The sequence below is a fragment of the Bombina bombina genome, chromosome 1, assembly GCF_027579735.1.
Source record: "Bombina bombina isolate aBomBom1 chromosome 1, aBomBom1.pri, whole genome shotgun sequence".
In the NCBI taxonomy this organism is placed as follows: domain Eukaryota; kingdom Metazoa; phylum Chordata; class Amphibia; order Anura; family Bombinatoridae; genus Bombina; species Bombina bombina.
The window spans coordinates 426032625-426056256 of NC_069499.1; the positions used below are offsets into that span (position 1 = coordinate 426032625).

The 23632-nt window shown below is 37.3% G+C and overlaps 1 protein-coding gene across 1 annotated transcript in view; it reads right to left on the reverse strand.

Moving 5' to 3' along the window:
• The window catches only part of KCNH7 (potassium voltage-gated channel subfamily H member 7), a 1107705-nt gene that overhangs the window by 309569 nt on the left and 774504 nt on the right, over positions 1–23632 (reverse strand). The window contains exon 8 of the mRNA XM_053698381.1: positions 4170–4569. Within this exon, the coding sequence (XP_053554356.1) occupies positions 4170–4569 (400 nt within the window). The remainder of the gene's footprint in view (positions 1–4169; positions 4570–23632) is intronic.

A 23632-nucleotide genomic window follows, 5' to 3' on the forward strand; every position in this document is an offset into this window, starting at 1 on the left:
CACCAGAAAATTACAAATGTCATGCATTCATATTTTATTGACCCATTGGAGTTGAACACAATTTCAGAAAAACATATCAAATGATCTACAAAAATCCCCATAAAAAAAATAATTTGATACCATTTCCATTATGATGAGCCTCCTTGTTTGTTAAAGTACATTTATGCTAATACTGTCTCCCTGGATCAGAAACATTTGGTCTATCCCTTTGGTCATCATTGGGCATGTGTGTGTCTGTGTACATGCATGTATGTGTGTCTGTGTACATGCATGTGTATGTGTGTGTGTCTGTGCACATGCATATCTGGGTGTGTGTCTGTGTACATGCATGTCTCTGTGTGTGTGAATATGCATGTCTGTATGTGTTTGTCTGTGTACATGCATATTTTTGTGTGTGTCTAAGTAAATGCATGTGTTTTTGTGTGTCTGTGTATATGCATATGTGTGTGTCTGTATACATGCATGTGTGTGTATACATACAGTGGATATAAAAAGTCTACACACCCCTGTTAAAATGTCAGGTTTCTGTGATGTAAAAAAATGAGACAAAGATAAATCATTTCAGAACTTTTTCCACCTTTAATGTGACCTATAAACTGTACAACTCAATTAATAAAACAAACTGAAATCTTTTAGGTAAAGGGAAATAAAAATACAAAACTAAAATAATATGGTTGCATAAGTGTGAACACCCTTTTATAACTGGGGATGTAGCTGTGTTCAGAATTAAGCAATCACATTCCAAATCATGTTAAATAGGAGTCAGTACACACCTTTCATCATTTAAAGTGCCTCTGATTAACCCCAAATAAAGTTCAGCTGTTCTAGTAGGTCTTCCCCGACATTTTGTTAGTCGCATCCTACAGCAAAAGCCATGGTCCGCAGAGAGCTTCTAAAGCATCAGAGGGTTCTCATTGTTAAAAGGTATCAGTTAGGAGAGGGGTACAAAATAATTTCCAAGGCATTAGATATACCATGGAACACAGTGAAGACAGTCATCATCAAGTGAAGAACATATGGTTCAACAGTGACATTACCACAAACTGGATGTCCCTCCAAAATTGATGAAAAGACGAGAAGAAAACTGGTCTGGGAGGCTGCCAAGAGGCCTACAGCAACAATAAAGGAGCTGCAGGAATATCTGGCAAGTACTGGCTGTGTGGTACATGTGACAACAATCGCCCATATTCTTCATTTGTCTAGGCTATGGGGTAGAGTGGCAAGACGGAAGCCTTTTCTTACAAAAAAAACCATCCAAGCCAGGCTAAATTTTGCAAAAACACATCTGAAGTTTCCGAAAAGCATGTCAACAAAGGAATGGCTTCACCAGAAGAAGATTAAAGTTTTGGGATGGCCCAGCCAGAGCCCAGACCTGAATCCAAATCAAAATCTGTGGGGTGATCTGGAGAGGGCTGTGCACAGGAGATGCCCTCGCATTCTGACAGATTTAGAGTGTTTTTGCAAAGAAGAGTGGGCAAATCTTGCCAAGTCAAGATATGCCATGCTGAAAAACTCATACCCAAAAAGACTGAGTGCTGTAATAAAATCAAAAGGTGCTTCAATAAAGTATAAGTTTAAGGGTGTTCACACTTATGCAACCATATTATTTTAGTTTTTTATTTTTATTTAACAAAAGTGTATACAGCAGTGCTCAATCGAGCACAAAACTAGTCAGGGAGTTTGTGTGCCTTGTACTACTATTTTTTAACTATGTTTCAATAAAGGTGGATTTTTTTTATTATACCTTTTTGAGCCCTTTTTTGCCTTTACTCCTTATTTCAGTGCTGCTGTATACACTTTTGTTACATATTTTCATACGGCTGCACCGGCCGTTTTTTTACAGCAAGCACCCCTGTTACCTGCAGTTGTTTGGATCATTCCATCTCTGTTCCCCCGGTGACGTCAGCACTTCCGCATCTGCAGCGGCTTGGTTTGTGTGTTCGTTTTATTTTTATTTCCCTTTACCTAAAAGATTTCAGTTTGTTTTTCAATTGAGTTGTACAGTTTATAGGTCACATTAAAGGTGGGAAAAGTTCTAAAAGGATTTATCTTTGTCTCATTTTTTTACATCACAGAAACCTGACATTTTAACAGGGGTGTGTAGACTTTTTTATCCACTGTACATGTCTGTATGTGTCTATGGGGCCTATTTATCAAAGATCTTGTGGACCTGATCCGACAGTGCGGATCAGGTCTGCAAGACCTCGCTGAATGCGAAGAGCAATACGCTCTCCGTATTTAACATTGCACCAGCAGCTCATAAGAGCTGCTGGTGCAACGCCCCCCCCCCCTCTGACTCGTGGCAAATCGGCCGCCAGCAGGGAGGTGTCAATCAACCCGATCATACTCGATCGGGTTGAATTCCGGCGATTCCTGTCCGCCTCATTAGAGCAGGCGGACAGGGTTATGGAGCAGCAGTCTTTAGACCACTGCTTCATAACTGCTGTTTCTGGCGAGTATGAAGACTCGCCAGAAACACGGGCCCACAAGCTCCATTCAGAGCTTGATAAATGGGCCCCTATATTTGTGTACATACATGCCTGTATTTTTGTTTACATGCATATGTGTGTATGTATCCATGTTTCGTCATGAATTTGCATTTGTGGCGAAACCAAGTGCACATGTCTAATATTAACAATAATATTGTTGTTCAACAAAGATTACCATGAGTATGAATTCAATTTGATAATATAAGTAAAATGGAAAGTGTTTTAAATTGAATCTAATTGAATCATGAAAGTAACATTTTGGGTTTCATGTCTCTTTAAAGGATGCTACTCTGAGGGGCTGATTTATTAAGATGCAGGCGGACATGATCCGCTGTAGCATTCTTGTAAAATGCTTGTGCAATGCCACCCATTGCAGATTTGCGGCCAAACTACTGCTAGCAGGGGGTGTCAATCATCCCAATCTTAAGACCGCTGCTTCTTAAAGGGACACTAAACCCTAAAATTTTCTTTCATTATTCAGATAGATAATACAAATTTAAACATTACAATTTACTTCTATTATTTATTTTGCTTAATTGTTTAGATATTCTTAGTTGAAGAAAAAGCAATGCATATGTGTGAGCCAATCACCCCAGGCTTCTATGTGCAGAAACCAATCAGCAGCTACTGAGCCTATCTAGATATGCTTTTCAGCAAAAAATATCAAGAGAATAAAACAAATTTGATAATAGAAGTAAATTAGAAAGTTGTTTAAAAATGCATGCTCTTTCTAAATCATGAAAGAAAAAATGTGGGTTTCATGGCCCTTTAACTTTTGTTTGCAAACCCATGATGGTTTAACGGAATTGTGAAACAAGAAATCTGAAAAATTGAAATAAACATGTCTGCATTTTAAAAACACATAAATAAGTACTGACATATTTATCCTATAAAAAGGTTTTGATGTATCCGTTATAATGTTTTCCATGTAATTAAAGGGATGTTAAATAAGTTAGATATAAAAATGATGTATTCAAAGCAAAGATTAACCTTAGAATAATACGTGAATGTATTTGTACAATTATATTAGTTATTAAAATAATGAATATTGTAAGTGTAAAAGTTTAGTTTCTATAAAGTACTTCAGTTTCTATAAAGTAATGGGTACTGCCATGTTTTAACTAGTTTTCTTTGTACAAACAAAACTGTGTGGAATCCCTTTTAGATTATCCTATGTCCCACACAGCCTTGCTTGGGTAATCTCTTTTATTGCATGTGTTATATCTGTCCCTAATTATCTTGAATAGGGGAAACAGATAAGGGGCAACTTAATTTCAAACATGGCTGTACCCAATACTTTATAGAAACTAGTGGAATTTAGAAAACCAATCATTCTCAGAGTTAAATTACAGGAAAACTGGAAAAATACATATTGAAAGTGTATTGCAAAGTACAAATAAAATATATCATATTACATTCTCAGACTGTTTAATATCCCTTTAAATATTACAAATGTCTATAGAGTGAATATAGAGTTGAAAAATACATTACTGTAAGGAGCACCTGCTCCCTGGCATTATTTTTACATCTTTGGGTTAATCTCATTCTAGTTTAAAACCAATTATATTTTTTATGAATCACTTACCTGTAATTCTTTTATGGACATAGAAATACTATTCATAACAATATACAAAATGCATCATTTAAAATTCTAAAAAAAAAAAAAATCCTCTTACTTACAGCCGATCAACATGACACAAATGGAGAAGATTTTTTCAGAGTTGGTGTTTGGAGACACATTCCCAAACCCTACACTTGTTAAACTGCTGAATGTAAAATATAGTGCAGTAACATATTTATCCTTGATAGACGGTCCAGAACTGGCATCACTGTAATTGTAAGGTTTCTTTATTTGATCTCCCAATGCATCCAACCAGCTAATTTTGTGAATTAAATATGGTCTTTCTACATTGCCAATTGCATACCAAATGCAAGCAAGCCAATGTGCAATTAGTGCAAATATGCACATTAGCAGCATTAAAACTGCAGCCCCGTATTCAGAATATCTGTCCAACTTCCTGGCAACTCTCACCAAACGTAATAATCTAGCGGTCTTCAAAAGTCCAATAAGTGTGGTTGTCTGTGAATAAAAAATGAATAGAAGAAATAATAAATATGTTTATATTTATTCCTGAAACTAATGCAAGTCACATAAGAAATCATACAGGCAAAATGTGACATATATCCATTTTTGATTATTCATTTATCTGAGAGTTCTCAGTGACATATAACTAAATAGTTGTGCAGGTTCTGTTAGATCAATTTATTTATAATATATTTTCTAGATTTTTTTGAGACTGTTTGAGAACTCTCCCACGCTTTTCTCCAGAGCTGAAAAAGGAACCAACACTACTTTTAAATGTTTGACATTTCACGCACAAAACCGAGTTTCTACGTTTTAATGATAGGCTTAATGTTATAGTCAGTATACTGAGCTGACACTGTAGAACGCCTGCTGCATTAACACGTCCTAATGCAGATCAAGCTAGAGTACAAGTGAAGTACATAGAGGTTACTCACAGTTATTCTTCCTAAGTTTGTCTGCTAAACACAATTTTCAAAAAAGTGCTATATGCAATGAATTAAATGAATTAACATATCAGAAATATATTGATGTCATACTTAGACATCATCTGTAGTGGAAAACAGGGAGGTATGTATTTTGAAAATATTGGCATAAAGAAAAAGCAAACAGTTAATTATTGTTTATTAAGAAATGTGGGTCAAATGAACAAATGATTTAATATTTACTAACCATTCAACATTTTTTCCAAAGAATATTACATTGTTTAATAGGGACTGTAACATTCAAATATGAATAATATTTGAATAAAGGCAGCACATTTAAAATACATGTTATAATTCCTTTATTACCCATTCCCCAGTTTTGCAAAATGAACATGATTATATTAATATACTTTTTACTTCTGTGATTACCTTTTATCTATCTGCAGACTGCCCCTGTATTTCAGTTCTTTTGACAGACTTGCATTTTAGCCAATAAGGACTGACTCCTAGGTAACTCAATTGGAGTGAACACAATGTAATCTAGCACTGTCTAGCTGTAAAAAACTGTCAAAATACACTGAGATATGAGGCCACCTTCAAGGGTTTTAGAAATGAGCATATGAGCCTACCTAGGTTTAGCTTTCAACAAAGAATACCAAGAGAACAAATTTGATGATAAAAATAAAATGAAAAGTTGTTTAAAATTGCTTGCCCTATCTGAATCACAACAGTTTAATTTTGATTAGACTGTCCCTTAAATATGTCTAGGAAAATTGACACATGCTTAAAAAAATTATGTGATAGGCAAAAGTCACATGATTAAATATATACAGAAAGAAATCCAGCAAACCTCCCAGGCGTATGTTTAACTTGAAAGTTTATTGGAAAACCGTGCAAAATAAAAAAGGTAAAACACAAATTTACATTGTCCCAGCAACCTGGAGCAAAATAGAAGTACTTCTATTTTGCTCCAGGTTGCTGGGACAATGTAAATTTGTGTTTTACCTTTTTTATTTTCCACGGTTTTCCAATAAACTTTCAAGTTAAACATACGCCTGGGAGGTTTGCTGGATTTCTTTCTGTATTACTTGCTGTCTACCACCAGCTCAAACCTCGGCGTTATCCAGGACAGAAGGCGAAGTATCCTAGTCTGTTAGCAGGCATCTACAGAGGCGGGAGTACTTCATGAAGCCAGAGTTTTGTCTCACCGCAGAGTTCAGCAAGACGGCAGCCAGAGGTGCATAGTACCGGCCCGGGGACCCACAGAGTGGTGAACGATCCGGAGGCTGAATAGGCTGTTTGAATATTTGCTTAGAACCACTAACGCTGGTGAGTCTGGATAAAAATTACTTAACATTTCTTAAGGACCACTGCCTTTGGGTATATACTGCACTGTCTTGAGCTGTCTAAAAGGGGAGTGTTTGTTTTTCGATTAAATATATCCTTTCTCCAACTAAAAGATGATTTGAAATTAAAAAAACGTACAGTTATTACATGTACAGCTTTACAAGCATTGTTGTACTCATAAGCCCTGATGATAAAAACATCTTTAGAGCTACAAGAAAATGCCTTTTTGGCCTCACCAGACCCGCAGTGGTGAAGTGTCTTCCATAGGAAATAAAAGGGATCGCACAGAGATATATAGTAAAATACCTCTCGGTGAGACTGCCTGCAGACACTGATTTAAGCCCTTTTTAATGTTTCAATGTTTCACTAAAATCTCGTTCACACGACAGATTCTTTTTTTTAAATATTGCCATTGCCACAATGGTTTTAACATATGGGGATAATATGAAGTATATCCTCATATTGGAAAGACATTAAATGGGAGAACATTTTACAGTACACTTTAACTTTAAAGGGACAGTATACACTCATTTTCATATAACTGCATGTAATAGACATATAAAGAATAAGATGCACAGATACTGATATAAAAATCCAGTATAAAACTGTTTAAAAACTTACTTAGAAGCTCTCAGTTTAGCTCTGCTGAAAAGGCAGTTGGAAAGCCCACTGCAAGTGGGAAATAAGACACTCCCCCCTCCCCCTTCTTTTGCATATAAAAAGACCCTTTACACAAACAGGAGCAAGCTGGAGAAGGTAGATGACGGTATTCAAATAAAACTTTGGGGCTTGGTTAGGAGAAAATCAGAGCAACGTTATTTAAAAATAAGCAAAATTATACATTTAAAAAAAACATAGATCATCTACAAAACATTTATGCAAAGAAAAAATGAGTGTATAATGACCCTTTAACACTGTAAGAGAATCACTATTTGTGAAAACTTCAATAAGGGTTAAATTACAAAAGGAGCTAAAAAATGAGTTAAATCAATAGTGCTTTTATTCTTGTGCTCATATTACAGGTTAAAAGCAAAAAAAAAAAATACTCTGGAGGTCAGGTAGTGCAGCTAACTCCCTCCGCCCTTAGACTTCTATGGGTTGCACTACAAAATCCTGTTCTGGCTCTCGCAAAGCTGCGCAAAGCTAAAGTGAGCTAAAGCCAAAGGTTCATTAAAGGAACAGTTTAGTCAAATTTTCATGATTCCAATAGGGCATGCAATTTTTTAAAAAACTTTCCAATTCACTTTTATCATTAAATTTGCTCTGCTCTCTTGGGGTTCTATCACATATGTGGCGTTGAGTGTAAAAGCCGATGTCGCCAATTTTTAGTTGGATCTAGCGATCAAATATACAGCGCAGCATACAAGTTATGCGCATATATTTTACCTGTCGGCCACAGTTTTTACTTCCATAAACTAACACAGAACTGGCATCGCGAATCGGTATCACATATTCAGCGCAAGGACTTACTCGTACAGAATGGAGAAATTTTACTCCAATTCCACCTCACCACACATAGGCAGGTGCAGCAAGCCTTGCGCTGACAATGAAAGTACCGTAACTCCCTGGAAGCCTTAACAAACACCTATCTATAGCCCTTAAAAGAGCCTTTTGTAGGGCACTGCCCTAAAGATACCATCTCTTTTACCAATACAGAGACCCCTAAAATTATAACCCCCCACAATAAAAAAACACCTAACTAAAAAAAAAAAAAAATCTACCCATTAATAGAGGCATTTGTTTGGACAATCAGCTCTTTTACTACCCATATCGATTTTTGGAGAAAAAATGATTCAAAACAGGATTTAGATGTTGCAATAGAAGAAATACCCAAATTAGAAAGAAAATAACTTCTTATTTATTGAAATAAAAATAAGAAAAATTACAACTCATATTAAGATAATAAAATGCAAAATACCTTGATATTCCAACACAGCACACAAAGTTCAGAATTGAGGAACATAATTAATAAATATTGGGGTATCCTTACACGGGACCCCATAGTAGCCGAAATCATAGGAGATAGACCAAACATAATTTTCAAAAAAGCACCTAATCTCAAAATCCATTATCCAACAATATAATTAGAAACCCTGATACACGCAATAACTGCCTATTACCTACATAGATGGGCTTCTGGCGCTGACAATATTGCAATGCTTGTAAACAAATGAAAAAAACTGAAAAAGGAATCACATTTTATTCCAAAGATGGAACAAAGAAATACAATGTAAATCAATTCATCACTTAATATTTATAGTAAAATAGTAAAAATGTAGTGTATCTATTTCGCTGCTCATGTAATTTAATTTATATAGGGCGTACATCAATGCTTCTCAAAACCAGATTAAGTGAGCATATATACAATATAGAAAAAGGTTTCTCTAAACATTCAGTTTCTGCACATTTTGACAACAAACACAATAGAAACATTAGGGACTTGGTATTTATAGGTATACGCAAGGTTGAAGTCAATTGGAGGGGAGGTGACATTCAGAATGCTTTGGGTCTATTGGAGATGAAATGGATTTTCAATATGGATTCTCTCATCACAAATGGCCTGAACAAAGACTTTGAAGTTCATCATTTTTTATAGATGACACAAAGAGTTAATACATAGAGATTGCAAATAATACCTATGTTTCAAAATAGTATATATACAAAACACAATATATTGTTAATAATAGATAATATTGGTTTAAGTTTAATGACTCAATCAACAACATATTGCCCATATGTAAATTAATGTTTTAGGCTCCTTAATTTGTATCCAGATATCCTATATGTATAATAGTGAACATCGTTTCCAGTATCAAAAATGGTGGATTGTAAGGAAAGTACTTCCGGTTAAGCGACTAATAGCATATAAAAGACTATTTTGGGCATACGCACTTTATTCCTTGAAAAAGCTGTCAGCGAACAGTGAAACATATGTTGGGATTCTCTCTACGATACCTACGTCATCACGTGCCAGTTTACACAGGAGGCAGAGTTTTGCCCTGCCAGTCTGAGACTCAGATGTGCGGAGTAGTATTGTAACTATTCCCTATCCGCCTCTATCCTGGCTAGTGGCTTGCTCTGAATAGTCTATTTGAACTGCCTCATATCGAGACTCCTTGTGTTTGACTTATGTACTGTGCATTTGACGTTTTTATAGCTTTTATATCATTTTAATAAATTGTATATTTCTACCTATTTCATAAATGACTGTTTACCCACCAGTATAAAAGAGGGTACACACCCTGCACTATCAATAGTTCTCCACTTGCAATCTAGGTCTAAATGTTTCATTTCCAATACTCATGAAATGTGAGGTGGAACATTTAATATGGGGGAAAATTAAATTTAATACCATTACCTAAGAGGTAACACATTTCTTACAGACTATGTTACATTAGATCTCCTAATAACATACACATTTTCTTTCTTTTGGTTGGCTGTTCAAGATTCTTTAGTTAAAATTTAAAAGGAAGTGAAGACTGTTAAAGGGATATGAAATCACAAAAATTGTCTTTTTTGATTAGGATAGAGAATACAATTTTTTTTTATTTTTTTTTTCCTTTTAAAATAGCTTTATTCATGTCAAAAGAAAGGTTACATTATTTGGAGGCGCAGCTACAACAGATTTTACATAAAAATCCAAACTGTATTCAAAAATAAAGAATGAAAAGGTAAAGAAGCCGTTATAAAGATGTTCTTAATACACTAATAACAGTGATTTAGAACAGGTAAGGAAAAGATTTTCTCTCATCCCAATGCTCGGTATTGTTTGTAGTTAATCTTCTAAATAATGTTTTGAACATCAGATCAGCTTTGCCATAATATCCCAGCAATTAAGAACATAAAACAGTCTGATACTTAATTCTAATATTTTAACAATGTTTGTCTCAACGGTATAAGATTCTATATTTATTTTGCATCCTTCTTCACCTGGGTGAAATATAATAATTTAATTACGATTCCAGTGGTCCATGTAATAATGTCTTAATTTGTCTAATGTATAGTGATTTTTAGGTTGTTTCATCAGTTCTCCCTATAAGTGAGTATTACTAGCTGTCTCTGTTTGCATTCCATCTCATAGTCATGTATTTGTACTGTTCTAACATGTTGTTTTTGAGGTAGTGGTATCTCTCCAGTAAAAGCTAATTGTCTACTTGGTGTTTCCAAGAGGAGACATCCGGTACATTCACATTTTTCCATCTCTGAGGTATTAGAATTTTAGGACTGTTTAATATTATGTATAGCAATGACTGCTTTACCTCGTCCTTGGTGTTTGGTAGTTTATGGAACAGTAAGATGTATGGTTTGGTTTTGATATGTGTAGATAATGTTTTGTTAATGTGTGTGATTACATCTCTCCAGAAGGAGCCCAGTCTATCGCATTGCCACCAAACATGGAGCATGTCCGCGTGTTCGCCACAGCCCCTCCAGCAGAATTTGCTGGCATGTTTGTATATTTTTTTAGGCGCATTGGTGTTAGGTACCAACGCGAAAGAAATTTATAATTAATTTCTTGAGTCTTGGCTGATGATAATGCTCTTATGTATTTGGAAGATTTTAGACCATTCTTTAAGAGAAATGTCTATGCCTAGTTCTAAAGTCCATTTATGGCAATAAGTAGGGAGAGCGCCTGAGCATGGGTCTGAAAGAATCCTATACATCAATGAGATGGTGTTGCAGGGGCAATGTGCTAGTGTGCATAGGTGTTCAAAGGGTGTTAGCTGGCGTGAAAAATTGTGTTTTTGCTTATGAGTATTGATATAATGGAATAGTTGTGTGTGATCAAACCAAGATAAGTGAGCTCTTTCCACTTTGCCTGCTATCTCCTGCAGAGAGAGGAGTTTACCCTTCGGTGTTAGGTACCAACGCGAAAGAAATTTATAATTAATTTCTTGAGTCTTGGCTGATGATAATGCTCTTATGTATTTGGAAGATTTTAGACCATTCTTTAAGAGAAATGTCTATGCCTAGTTCTAAAGTCCATTTATGGCAATAAGTAGGGAGAGCGCCTGAGCATGGGTCTGAAAGAATCCTATACATCAATGAGATGGTGTTGCAGGGGCAATGTGCTAGTGTGCATAGGTGTTCAAAGGGTGTTAGCTGGCGTGAAAAATTGTGTTTTTGCTTATGAGTATTGATATAATGGAATAGTTGTGTGTGATCAAACCAAGATAAGTGAGCTCTTTCCACTTTGCCTGCTATCTCCTGCAGAGAGAGGAGTTTACCCTTCGGCGCTATACTCAATGTCAGATCTCTTAATTGTGGGGGGTCGGGTTTATACACTTTAAGTTTTGGCATGAATAAGAGTTCTGGATTGTCAGTAAAAGGGGTCAGGGGTGCAGGTCGTGTTGTAATATGTGTGCTGGTGTTTATTATTGCATCCCATTGTGTAAAGAGTTCCGCTAGCAATGGGTAATCCCGAATTTTGTTTGGTCTGTGTGTAGGTTGTATCCATGCCAGCCCACCCACATTTTCCAGTTGTAGTATTTCCCTATCTAATTGTATCCACTGTTTATTGAGTTGTGACTCCAATCTATTATTCTTTGGAATATTTTTGCAAGTCGATACCGTGGAATAAGTGGGAGTCCCAAGACCCCCCCCCCTCTCTAGTTAAATATAATGGGGTTTTTTGGTACTCTAGGTTTAATTCCATTCCATATAAATTTTTCTATATTACCCTGTAAATGATTGAGGTATTCTTTTGGCAAAGTTATAGGTAGTGTTTGCAGTACATATAATATTCGAGGTAGGATATTCATTTTGATGGTGTGGAGTCTCCCTAACCAAGATAATGGCTTGTTTTTCCAGCTTGAAAGATCTCTTAATACATTTTTCATAAGGAGTTTGAAGTTGGCCGTGTATAGATCTTGGTGATTGTTAGTTATTAGAATCCCCAGGTATTTTAATTGTTTTTGCCGAAAGCGTAAGGGACAGTCCTCCTTCACCCTATCAATACAATGCATAGAGGTATTCACATTCAAAACCTCCGATTTGGGGAGGTTGAGGTGGAAATTTGACACCTTACCATATTCTGTGAACACTCCCGACAATGTTGGGAGGGAGGTTTCTAGCTCTGTCAGGGTAAGTAAGACATCGTCCGCATACACTGCCAGTTTATATTCAGACTGTTGTGTAGATACTCCCCTGATACCTGGGTCAGACCTAATGCTGTTAGCTAATACTTCTATGGATATGGCAAACAGTATGGGTGACAGGGGACAGCCCTGTCATGTACCATTGATTTTTTTAAATGGGTCAGAAAGGACGGAATTGGTCTTGACTCTAGCCGTGGGGTTGGTGTAAAGGGAGAATACTTTATCTATGAAGTGGTTGCCTAAATTCATTTTAGACATGATGGTCCTGAGAAAGTCCCAGTCCACCCTGTCAAAGGCCTTTTCAGCATCCGTCGAGATAAGAGCCATGTGTTGGTTTGTACTTCTAGCATGTGTCATTAGTTGCAAAATTTTTAGGGTATTGTCCCTAGCCTCTCTGCCCGGGATGAAGCCGACCTGGTCGGGAGCTACTAGATGTGTGAGTAGCGGGTTCAGCCTATCAGCTAATATTCTTGCCATAATTTTGATGCCTGTGTTCAGGAGAGAAATGGGCCTGAAGTTTTCTGGGGTGTCGGGGGGGCTGTCTGGTTTCGGCAAAACTGTGATATGGGCCTCAAGCATAGAGACAGGAAAACCCCTCTCTTTATCAAGGGAGTCGAATGGCTTGTTTTTCCAGCTTGAAACATCTCTTACTACATTGTTCATAAGGAGTTTGAAGTTGGCCGTGTATAGATCTTGGTGATTGCTAGTTATTAGAATCCCCAGGTATTTTAATTGTTTTTGCCGAAAGCGTAAGGGACAGTCCTCCTTCACCCTATTAATACAATGCATAGGGGTATTCACATTCAACACCTCCGATTTGGAGAGGTTGAGGTGGAAATTTGACACCTTACCATATTCTGTGAACACTCCCGACAATGTTGGGAGGGAGGTTTCTAGCTCTGTCAGGGTAAGTAAGACATCGTCCGCATACACTGCCAGTTTATATTCAGACTGTTGTGTAGATACTCCCCTGATACCCGGGCATCAGTGTATTGTCCCTAGCCTCTCTGCCCGGGATGAAGCCAACCTGGTCGGGTGCTACTAGATGTGTGAGTAGCGGGTTCAGCCTATCAGCTAATATTCTTGCCATAATTTTGATGCCTGTATTCAGGAGAGAAATTGGCCTGAAATTTTCTGGGGTGTCGGGGGGTCTGTCTGGTTTCAGCAAAACTGTGATATGGGCCTCAAGCATAGAGACAGGAAAACCCCTCTCTTTATCAAGGGAGTCGAACAACTTAGCAAGCTTCGGCGCAAGAATGTTAACAATTTTTTTTATAGTATTTGGAGCCAAACACGTCCGGGCCTGGGCTTTTTCCTGTTGATAGGGTCTTGATTGCCATTTTTATTTCAATCACGCTAATGGGGAGGTCTAAGGCTTGAGATTGCTCGTTATTTAATTTTGGCAGATCTATGCTACTCAAATATGTGGATATGGCTTCTTGTTTGTTGTCTAGTGTCTTATCGTGTTGTTCAGTGTTAGCAATGTTATATAGGTCTGAGTAATATGAGCGAAATATTTCAGCAATAGAAATGCTATCAGACTTAATTTGACCTGCTTTATTTTTTAGTTGGCGTACATGTGTTTTTATTTGCTTGTGTTTGAGTGATCTCGCTAATAGTCTCCCTGCCTTATTACCTTGGTCATAGTATCTTTGCTGCAAAATTAGGGTTCTTTTCTGTTGTTCCTGTTGAAAAAATGTGTTTAGTTCTTTTCTAGCTTGGCTAAGATGGGTGTTAAGTTCCAAATTTTTTGGTTCTTTTTTGTGTTTTTGTTCTATGTGATGTAGTTCCTGTAATAAGGATCTGTATTTAATTCTGCTTTGTTGTACTAGATGTGCTTTTTGTTTTATTAGTTCTCCCCTCAAAACACATTTATGTGCCTCCCATATATTTGTCCAAGTCATGTCAGGAGTGATGTTTATATGAAAATAGTCTTCTAACGCCTTCTCAATCTTTGGATGAATGAGTGGGTGGTCTAGTAAGCTATAATCTAATCTCCAAATGAAGGGAATCATGGGGCTATCCGGTTACTCTATTTGACAGAGAACTGGTGCATGGTCAGACCATGTTTTAGTTAGTATGGATACATTTTTGATAGTTGCAAGGCCAATAGAGTCTGTTAAGATATAATCTAATCTGGAGTATATCCTATGTGGATGTGAGTAAAAAGTAAAGTCCCTAGTAGTAGGGTGGAATATACGCCATGAGTCATGTAAAGCAAGGGACCTGATTTGGGCATTTATATTCTTGATGTCTCTTTTGGAGATGTTAGTAGTACCTGTGAAGGTGTCCATATCTGGTTCCAGAGGAATGTTAAAGTCTCCTCAAACTATTAATGTTCCTTTGGTATGTTCTAAAATTTTGTTGGAAAGTTTACAATTGTACGTCAGTTGTTGCCTATTGGGAAAGTATGTGTTTACCAATGTGATAGGTCGTCCATATAATAATCCTGTCAGAATAAGAGTTCTGCCCTCATTGTCTTTTTCGACGTGTATGGGTATTAGGGGTATGTCATTTCTGATCAAGATACCTACACCACTTTTTTTGGTCGGACCAGAGGAGAAGTACGCTGTAGTGTATTTTGGATGGAACCACTTGGGTTCTCGTCCTTTTTTTTAAATGTGTCTCTTGTATTAAGATAATCGCTCCTTTCTGATAATAGAGCGTTTTTGAGGTACATTAAATCCATTAACATTTGCAGTTATAATGTTTATGGGGTGTACCCTAGATGTGACATTCATGAAGGGATATTTGTTTTCAGTGTAATTAATAGGGGGGAGGTGAAAGCTATGTCACGCCTTGTGTTAGTGTTGCAATTTATATGTGGACCACTGGATATGGTGGATGCAATATGTCAACAATATCAGGTTTGAAACTAATGAGACTCCACCTTTACACAGTATATATATATATATAACAATTCTGATCAAAACTGATTCTGAAACAGTATTAAACAGGTTTTGAACAAAAAAAAAACAAGTGAGGGTAGAGACCTTCACCCCCTCCACGGCATCCTTTTGAAAAATTATAAGATGTGCCTATGAGCAAATGGTTTTCTACCAGGCCTGCTGTATGCAAAGCTATTTACTCCTCCCTAGGGTACTCATTATATATAGCTCTATATGTTGTGGCTGTTCTGTTGACATGTACCCTTTGTTGATTACTTCAATCTAGGCCTGTAATGTTTGCTCTTCTTTGTAGTTTCGGTGTGAAGTGCTAGTTGATGTAATTGAGCAGATACAGGTAAACGTGTTGTGTGGTGTTTACATCTCATAGCTAGTGTACTATGTGTTTATTCTAATTGACATGAAAGTGAGAGCTGTTGTACCTGAGGAAGAAAAAAAAAACATTCTTCATATTTTTGCTATACTGCACACAAACAACTGTAATCTATCATTTAAATTGCCATACTCATCTGTCTGAGGCTGTGATGTATGTCCATTTGTGTTAAATAACTTTTGGTTATAGGTTTGAATGTCCATTGATGGAAGTTCTAGATAGATGTAGATTATGATATCTGACTGTCCTTGTGTTGTTCAACTGTGGTTTTGGCTTTCAGTATATTCTGAGATCCTGTGGGTGCTGGTGTTGGTATTTGTAAAGCTTCACAAAATGTTGGTAAGTCATCCAGGTTGGGAAAGGTCACTGTCGTGTCTCCTTTAGTTGCTGTTAGGCTTAGTGGGAAGCCCCATCTGTATGGTATATTTTGAGACCTTAAGATTGATTTTAGGAATTGCAAGTCTCTCCGTTTCTGAAGTGTGGTTGGACATAAAACTGTGAAGATTTGGATTTGAATGCCTGCATGGCTAATTTGACGCTTTTGCCTTGCATGTTTTAAGGCCTCTTCTTTATCTGCATAGTTGAGATAAAGAAAGTGCTCTGTGTGCCCATTCTAGAACAATATTTGGTGAGTCATTGGAACCATTGACTGAAGAGATCTTGGAGATAACCTTGTATCGCTGAAGGTTGAATAGATTCAGGAGCCCCTCTTATCCTCAAATTATTTCTGTGGCCTCTATTATCAAGATCTTCAATTTTCTCCATCAAGTTATGGATTGTCTCTTCTTGATTATAAGACAGCTGTAAGAGATGCTGGATGTCTTGTGCGGCAGTGTTATGACTCTCTTCTAGCAATGATACTTTACATCTGGATGAAGACTTCAGCCCGCCTGGAGGACCACTTCTTGCCACTTGGATGAAGACTTCTCCTGGCTTCGTTGAGGACTTCTGCCCGCTTGGATGAAGACTTCTCCCAGCTTCGTTGAGGATGGATGTCCGGTCTTCAAAAACTGTAAGTGGATCTTCGGGGGTTAGTGTTAGTTTTTTTTAAGGGTTTATTCGGTGGGTTTTATTTTTAGCTTAGGGTTTGGGCTGAAAAAGAGCTAAATGCCCTTTTAAGGGCAATGCCCATCCAAATGCCCTTTTCAGGGCAATGGGGAGCTTAGTTTTTTTAGATAGGATTTTATTTTTTGGGGTTTGGTTGTGTGGGTGGTGGGTTTTACTGTTGGGGGGTTGTTTGTATTTTTTTTACAGGTAAAAGAGCTGATTTATTTGGGGCAATGCCCCGCAAAAGGCCCTTTTAAGTGCTATTGGCAGTTTAGTTTAGGCTAGGTTTTTTTCATTTTGGGGGGGCTTTTTTATTTTGATAGGGCTATTAGATTAGGTATAATTAGTTTAAATATTTGATAATTTCTTTTTTATTTTGTGTAATTTAGTGTTTATTATTTTTTGGCAATTTAGTTTAATTGTATTTAATTAATGTAATTGATTTAATTGTAGTGTAAGGTTAGGTGTTAGTGTAAGACAGGTTAGGTTTTATTTTACAGGTAAATTTTTATTTATTTTAGATAGGTAGTTAGTAAATAGTTAATAACTATTTACTAACTAGTCTACCTAGTTAAAATAAATACAAACTTACCTGTGAAATAAAAATAAAACCTAAGATAGATACAATGTAACTATTAGTTATATTGTAGCTAGCTTAGGGTTTATTTTACAGGTAAGTATTTGGTTTTAAATAGGAATTATTTAGGTATTAATTGTAATTTTTATTTAGATTTATTTTAATTATGTTAAAGTTAGTGGGTGTTAGAGTTAGACTTAGGGTTAAGTTTAGGGGTTAATAACTTTAGTATAGTGGCTGTGATTTTGGGGGCAGCAGATTAGGGGTTAATAACCGTAATGTAGGTTGCGGCGATGTTATGGACAGCAGATTAGGGGTTAATAATATTTAACTAGTGTTTGCAATGCGGGGGTGCAGCGGTTTAGGGGTTAATATGTTTATTATTATTAGTGGCGGCGATGTCGGGAGCGGCAGATTAGGAGTTAATACATTTATTTTAGTGTTTGCGATGCGGGAGGGCCTCAGTTTAGGGGTTAATAGGTAGTTTATGGGTGTTAGTGTACTTTTTAGCACTTTAGTTACGAGTTTTATGTTACGGCTTTCCTTGACAAAGCATACCAGCGAAACGTACGTCGGAACTGAACTGTTCTATATTGAGTTTTATTGCGTCTCTACACTAGCCAGGACACCTGGGGGCTTAGCGCTATTGTCTTGCTACTAAAAAGGTTTTTGTTTCAGCGGTCACACTCCTGCTGATCCATTTACCTCTTTGCAAGTTTGGCGATTTGAAGCATTTGTTACAGCATATCTGCTTTTGTACCCTTACATTGTGGTGTTATCAAGGCTTATGTGACGCTTTTATATATTTTAAAATAAATTTGTATCCAAGTTTTGCCTAGTGTACTGTTTTCCCATCAGTATAAAGTGGGAGTGCGCATATCCTTGAGCTTAGTGGAAAGCTCCAACAAATGTGAGTAGTCATTTGTTACAAAACAACTACTTCCTCAAAGTGCCATTACAGATTCACACTATGTTGCAATTTTCTGTTTCCTTTTTTATGGGATCTCACTGAGGAATGCTAACAAGCTGAAAAACTCATCCAGAGGACACAGACATATCCTTGATTCAGAACTTTATTTGGTTTTCCTTTTATGATTTTTGTTATCACATTTATTTCATAAAAGCCATAACTACTGACTTTCAGTTTACGGTACAGATCTTGACGGTATAAGCTGTACCGCTCACTTTTTGGCCGGACAGGCAAATTTGTAATACCTGTGCTATGGAAGTCCCATTGAAAAATTACTTTTTGAAAGCTGCGGTAGTTATGTTGCGTTACAGCCAAAAAAGTGTGCGGTACAGATATACCTGCAAGACTCGTAATACCAGCGGTAGTGAAAAAGCAGCGTTATGAAGCTTTTTCACCGTAACGCAAAACTCGTAATCTAGCCGTAAGTGTTACAAGGAAAATGTTTGTGTATTTTTTTAAATATAACTTATTTTATTAAAAAAGATGAAAGGAACAATTTTTTTCATATATTGTACAATCTAGAAGTTCTGGATGTTTAAGTTAAAAATATAAATCACCCACTGTGATAAAGTATTTAACTGTGGGGAATTTTTAAATTAAATAAAAACTCAAGAGTTATTACACTCACTGAAGACATTAATATAATAAGCTACCAGTTTACTGGGGGTCACAGTGGTAGATTTTCGTATGCATATAAAAATGTGTGATTGTTCATATGCAGAAGTGCTTGTATTGACAAGTTTTCATTTTCAGATTCTTGTTATTTACATAATTCCCACTAATTATGATCACTAACATGTTTCATTTTGTTAATTTGTTTAATTATTTTCACTTTCATAAAAGTTATAACTTTAACATGTCACATCATTTTCATCACTATAATCTAGTATCTGATACCCTTTGCATATTGTTAAATCTAAAGCCATCATGTATTTAATTAATAAAGTGATATTACAATTTAACCATAGAAATATATGTAATGTTTGCACTGGAGCGCTATTGATAGCATAGGGTGCACTATCAATATTGCTATTCCTTGCTAGGATTAGTGTGTAAATTGATATTACAAGTCTATGGTAAAGAAGAATTACAAGAGAGTGTTTAGCGTGGGTGACATCCGTTTAGTGCACCCTATATGTTCAATTGATATTGTGGCCATGCTAAACATTGCTCACATTACAAGTTGAAAGTTATGTGTTGAGCTTGAGCGCAACAGATATTAGCTATAAAAAATTAGCTATCCTTGAAACCTGAAGTAAAATGTTAGGGCTAGAAAAAAAGTTAAGGAAAACACTTGAAAAGCATCTTAAAATATATTAAATATTCAATGTAAAATAAGACGTTAATTGTTTAAAAAAGGGTTTAAAAGGGATATACTATACGACAAGATGTTGGACTGGGAAGGACTCAAAAGTGTACATGTATGTGGGTAGAGATGGGCATTTGGGCTTAGGGCAAATGCAAATTTGTCCAAATCTTGCTGATTCTTCAAGTTGTTTGATATACGAACAGCCAAATACATTACTGGATGAAATGGATGAAAAATAAATGATTGCTTGAAGAAATCGATTTGTTCATTCGTTCATGCCATTTTGTGCCAAAAAAGGTGCCGGAATGGGAAAAAGTTATATTGTTTAGTTAGTAAGCTCCTTTGTAATGATGTACAGGGGTTCTAACTCTTCATTTGTCCATCATCTACTGACCAATCCTACTATAGTATTATTAATTACTGATATTAGGGACATCCAGTCGGCACTGAATGCTGTTTTCTGGTCATACATGAGTTGTGCGTTCTTTTAACATTGAAAGAGAGGATATTTTAATAGTTCAAATCCTATAATCTAAGATTTTTAATAATATTAATTGACTAACACCTAGATTATGAGTTTTGAACGCTATAGGGAAAGTAAAGAACGCAACAAAAGTTGTGTTATTTAACCCCTATAGCGCTGCCATTACAAGTTTACAAAACCCGGTTTGCATGGGCGATATGGAGATTTTAAGCTCCATACCGCACCAAAAACAAGCAGTGTTTTGACGTGCTCATCCATGCTTTCCCCATAGACATCAATGGGGAGAGCCGGCAAAAAATAAATAAAAGTCTAACACCTGCGATCACGGAAACAAAAGCTCTGTAGCGCAGCCCCATTGATATCTATGGGGAAAAAGAAAATACAGTTTAAACCTAACATCCTAATATAAACCCCAAGTCTAAACACCCCTAATTTGCTGCCCCTGACATCACCGACACCTACCTACAGTTATTAACCCCTAATCTGACGCTCTCGATATTGCCGCCACCTAAATAAAATTATTAACCCCTAATGTGCCACTCCCGATATTGCCGCAACTATATTAAAGTTATTAACCCCTATGCTGCCACACCCCAACATTGCCGCAACTATATTAAAGTTATTAACCCCTATTCCACCACTCCCCAACATTGCCACAACTAAATAAAGTTATTAACCCCTAAACCTCTGGGCCCCCACATCACTACCACTAAATAAACTTATTAACACCTAAACCGCCAGCCCCCCACATCGCAACAACCTAAATTAAACTATATTAACCCCTAAACCTAACCCTAACTCTAACGTAACCCTAACCCTAATCCTAACTCGAAACCTAACCCTAACCCTAACACCCGCTAATTTTAACATAATGAAATTAGATCTAAATTAAATTTACAATTATTAACTAAATAACTCCTACTTAAAACTAAATACTAACTTACCTGTGAAATAAAACCTAAGGTAGCTACAATATAACTAATAGTTACATTGTAGCTAGCTTAGGTTTTATTTTTATTTCACAGGTAAGTTTGTATTTATTTTAATTAGGTAGACTAGTTAGTAAATAGTTATTAACTATTTACTAACTACCTAACTAACATAAATACAAACTTACCTGTGAAATAAAACCTTACCTGCCTTACACTAAAACCTACCATTACAAAAAATAAAAAACCTACCATTACAAAAAAAATGGTTTCAAGAAGGAGACATGAAAAACTTTGGAGATGCGCATTGCAGGAGGAAGGTCAAGAGCGTAGGCCACAGGATTGACCCCTCAGAGTATTTGAAAAGGACCAACATAACGGGGAGCCAGTTTATTGGAAGGCACATGAAGGTTCAAGTTGCGGGAGGACAGCCAAACTCACCAACCTGGTAGGAAGGTGCGGGCAGACGCCTACGATCAGCCTGGAACTTTTGGCGCTGCATAGAACGATGAAGCCAATCCTGAATCTGCACCCACGTGGAACGGAGTTGCCAAAGATGCTCCTCCAAAGTCGGAATATCCTGAGACATGAATGAATCGGGCAACAATGATGGTTGAAACCAATAATTTGCCATGAACGGGGAAAACTTGGAGGAAGCATTAATAGCACTATTACGAGCAAACTCTGTCCAAGGTAACAGTTCAGACCAATTATTGTGGTGATCATAGCAATGGAGGAACTGTTCCAGAGCTTGATTAGACCGTTCTGCAGCCCCATTGGATTGAGGGTGATTTGCAGAGGAGAAGGTAAGCTGGATCCCAATTTGAGCACAAAAGGAACGCCAAAATCCGGAGACAAACTGGCTACCCCGGTCCGACACTATCTCCTTGGGTAACCCATGTAAACATAAGACCACCCGGGCAAAAATTGAAGCAAGCTCCTGAGCGGTAGGCAACTTCTTCAAGGGAATGTAATGTGACATTTTAGAAAAATGGTCAACCACCATAAGGATAACAGTATGGCCATTGGAAACAGGGAGCTCGACAATGAAGCCCGTGTAAAGATGTGTCCAAGGACGCTCACCATTAGCAATAGGTTGAAGAAGAACCAGAGGAAGACGTCGAGGAGTCTTATTCTGTGCACAAACTGAGCAGGAGGCAACATACGCAGCAACATCAGAATGAAGAGCTGGCCACCAGAATTGTCGAGTGACAGACCAAATCATTTGGTTCTTGCCTGGGTGACCTGCGGCTTTAGGATAGTGGCAAGTGTGCAAAAGTTTAGTTTGAAGATTTTCAGGAACAAAACACTTACCACTAGCTTTCTCAGGAGGTGCATTGGTTTGTGCAGCCAGGATCTCCTCCCCCAAGGGAGAAGTCAAATTAGTACGTATGGTAGCCAAAATATGGTCAGGAGGTATAACTGGAGTAGGTACAGACTCCTCCTTGGACAGAGGCGAAAATTGTCGAGAGAGGGCATCAGCCCTAACATTCTTACTACCAGGCAGGTAGGAAACCACATAATTAAACCGAGACAAAAATAGCGCCCATCTGGCCTGTCTGGGCGACAAAAGTTTTGCTTCAGATAGATAAGTTAAATTCTTGTGGTCAGTAAGAATGAGCATTGGCACGCTAGTACCCTCGAGAAGATGCCTCCATTCCTTGAGTGTGAAAATTATGGCCAGTAATTCCCTGTCACCAATTTTATAATTGCACTCCGCTAGAGACAATTTCTTAGAGAAGAAACCACACGGATGCAAGGAACCGTCAGGCGTAGGACGTTGAGATAAGAGGCACCTACTCCAGTCTCAGGCGCATCGACCTCAAGAACGAAAGGCAGGACAGGGTTAGGATGAGCCAGAACTGGAGCAGCAGCAAAGGCATTCTTAAGACTATCAAAGGCCTTAATGGCAGTAGGTGACCAATTGAGTGGATCATTGTCTTTACGGGTCATGTCTGTGATAGGTTTGACCAAGGAAAAAAAGTTTTTAATAAACTTTTTCTGTAGTATTTGGCGAACCCCAAAAAACATTGAATAGACCGAAGACCAACTGGGGGAGGCCACTGCAGAACTGCGGAAAACTTGTCAGGATCCTTGGAGAACCCTGCAAAGGAGATAACATAACCTAGGAAGGTTACTTGAGTCTGATGGAACTCACATTTCTTGGGTTTACAGAACAGGCCGTTCTCACGTAGTCTATGAAGAACCCGTGTAACATCAGAACGATGAGCCTCAAGTGTGGGTGAGTGTATGAGGATGCTGTCTAAGTACACCACAACACACTGTTGCAACATATCTCGTAGGACATCATTAATAAATTCCTGGAAAACAACAGGAGCATTACATAGGCCAAAGGGCATTACAAGATACTCATAATGCCCACTCCTAGTGTTAAATGCTGTTTTCCATTCGTGACCCTCCTTGATCCTAACGAGATTGTACGCTCCTCTCAAATCAAGTTTAGTAAAGACCGTAGCTCCCTTGAGGCGGTCAAAGAGTTCCGTAATGAGCGAAATAGGGTAAGCATTCCTAATGGTAAGACGATTAAGACCCCTATAATCGATGCATGGTCTTAACTCACCACCCATTATCTTCACA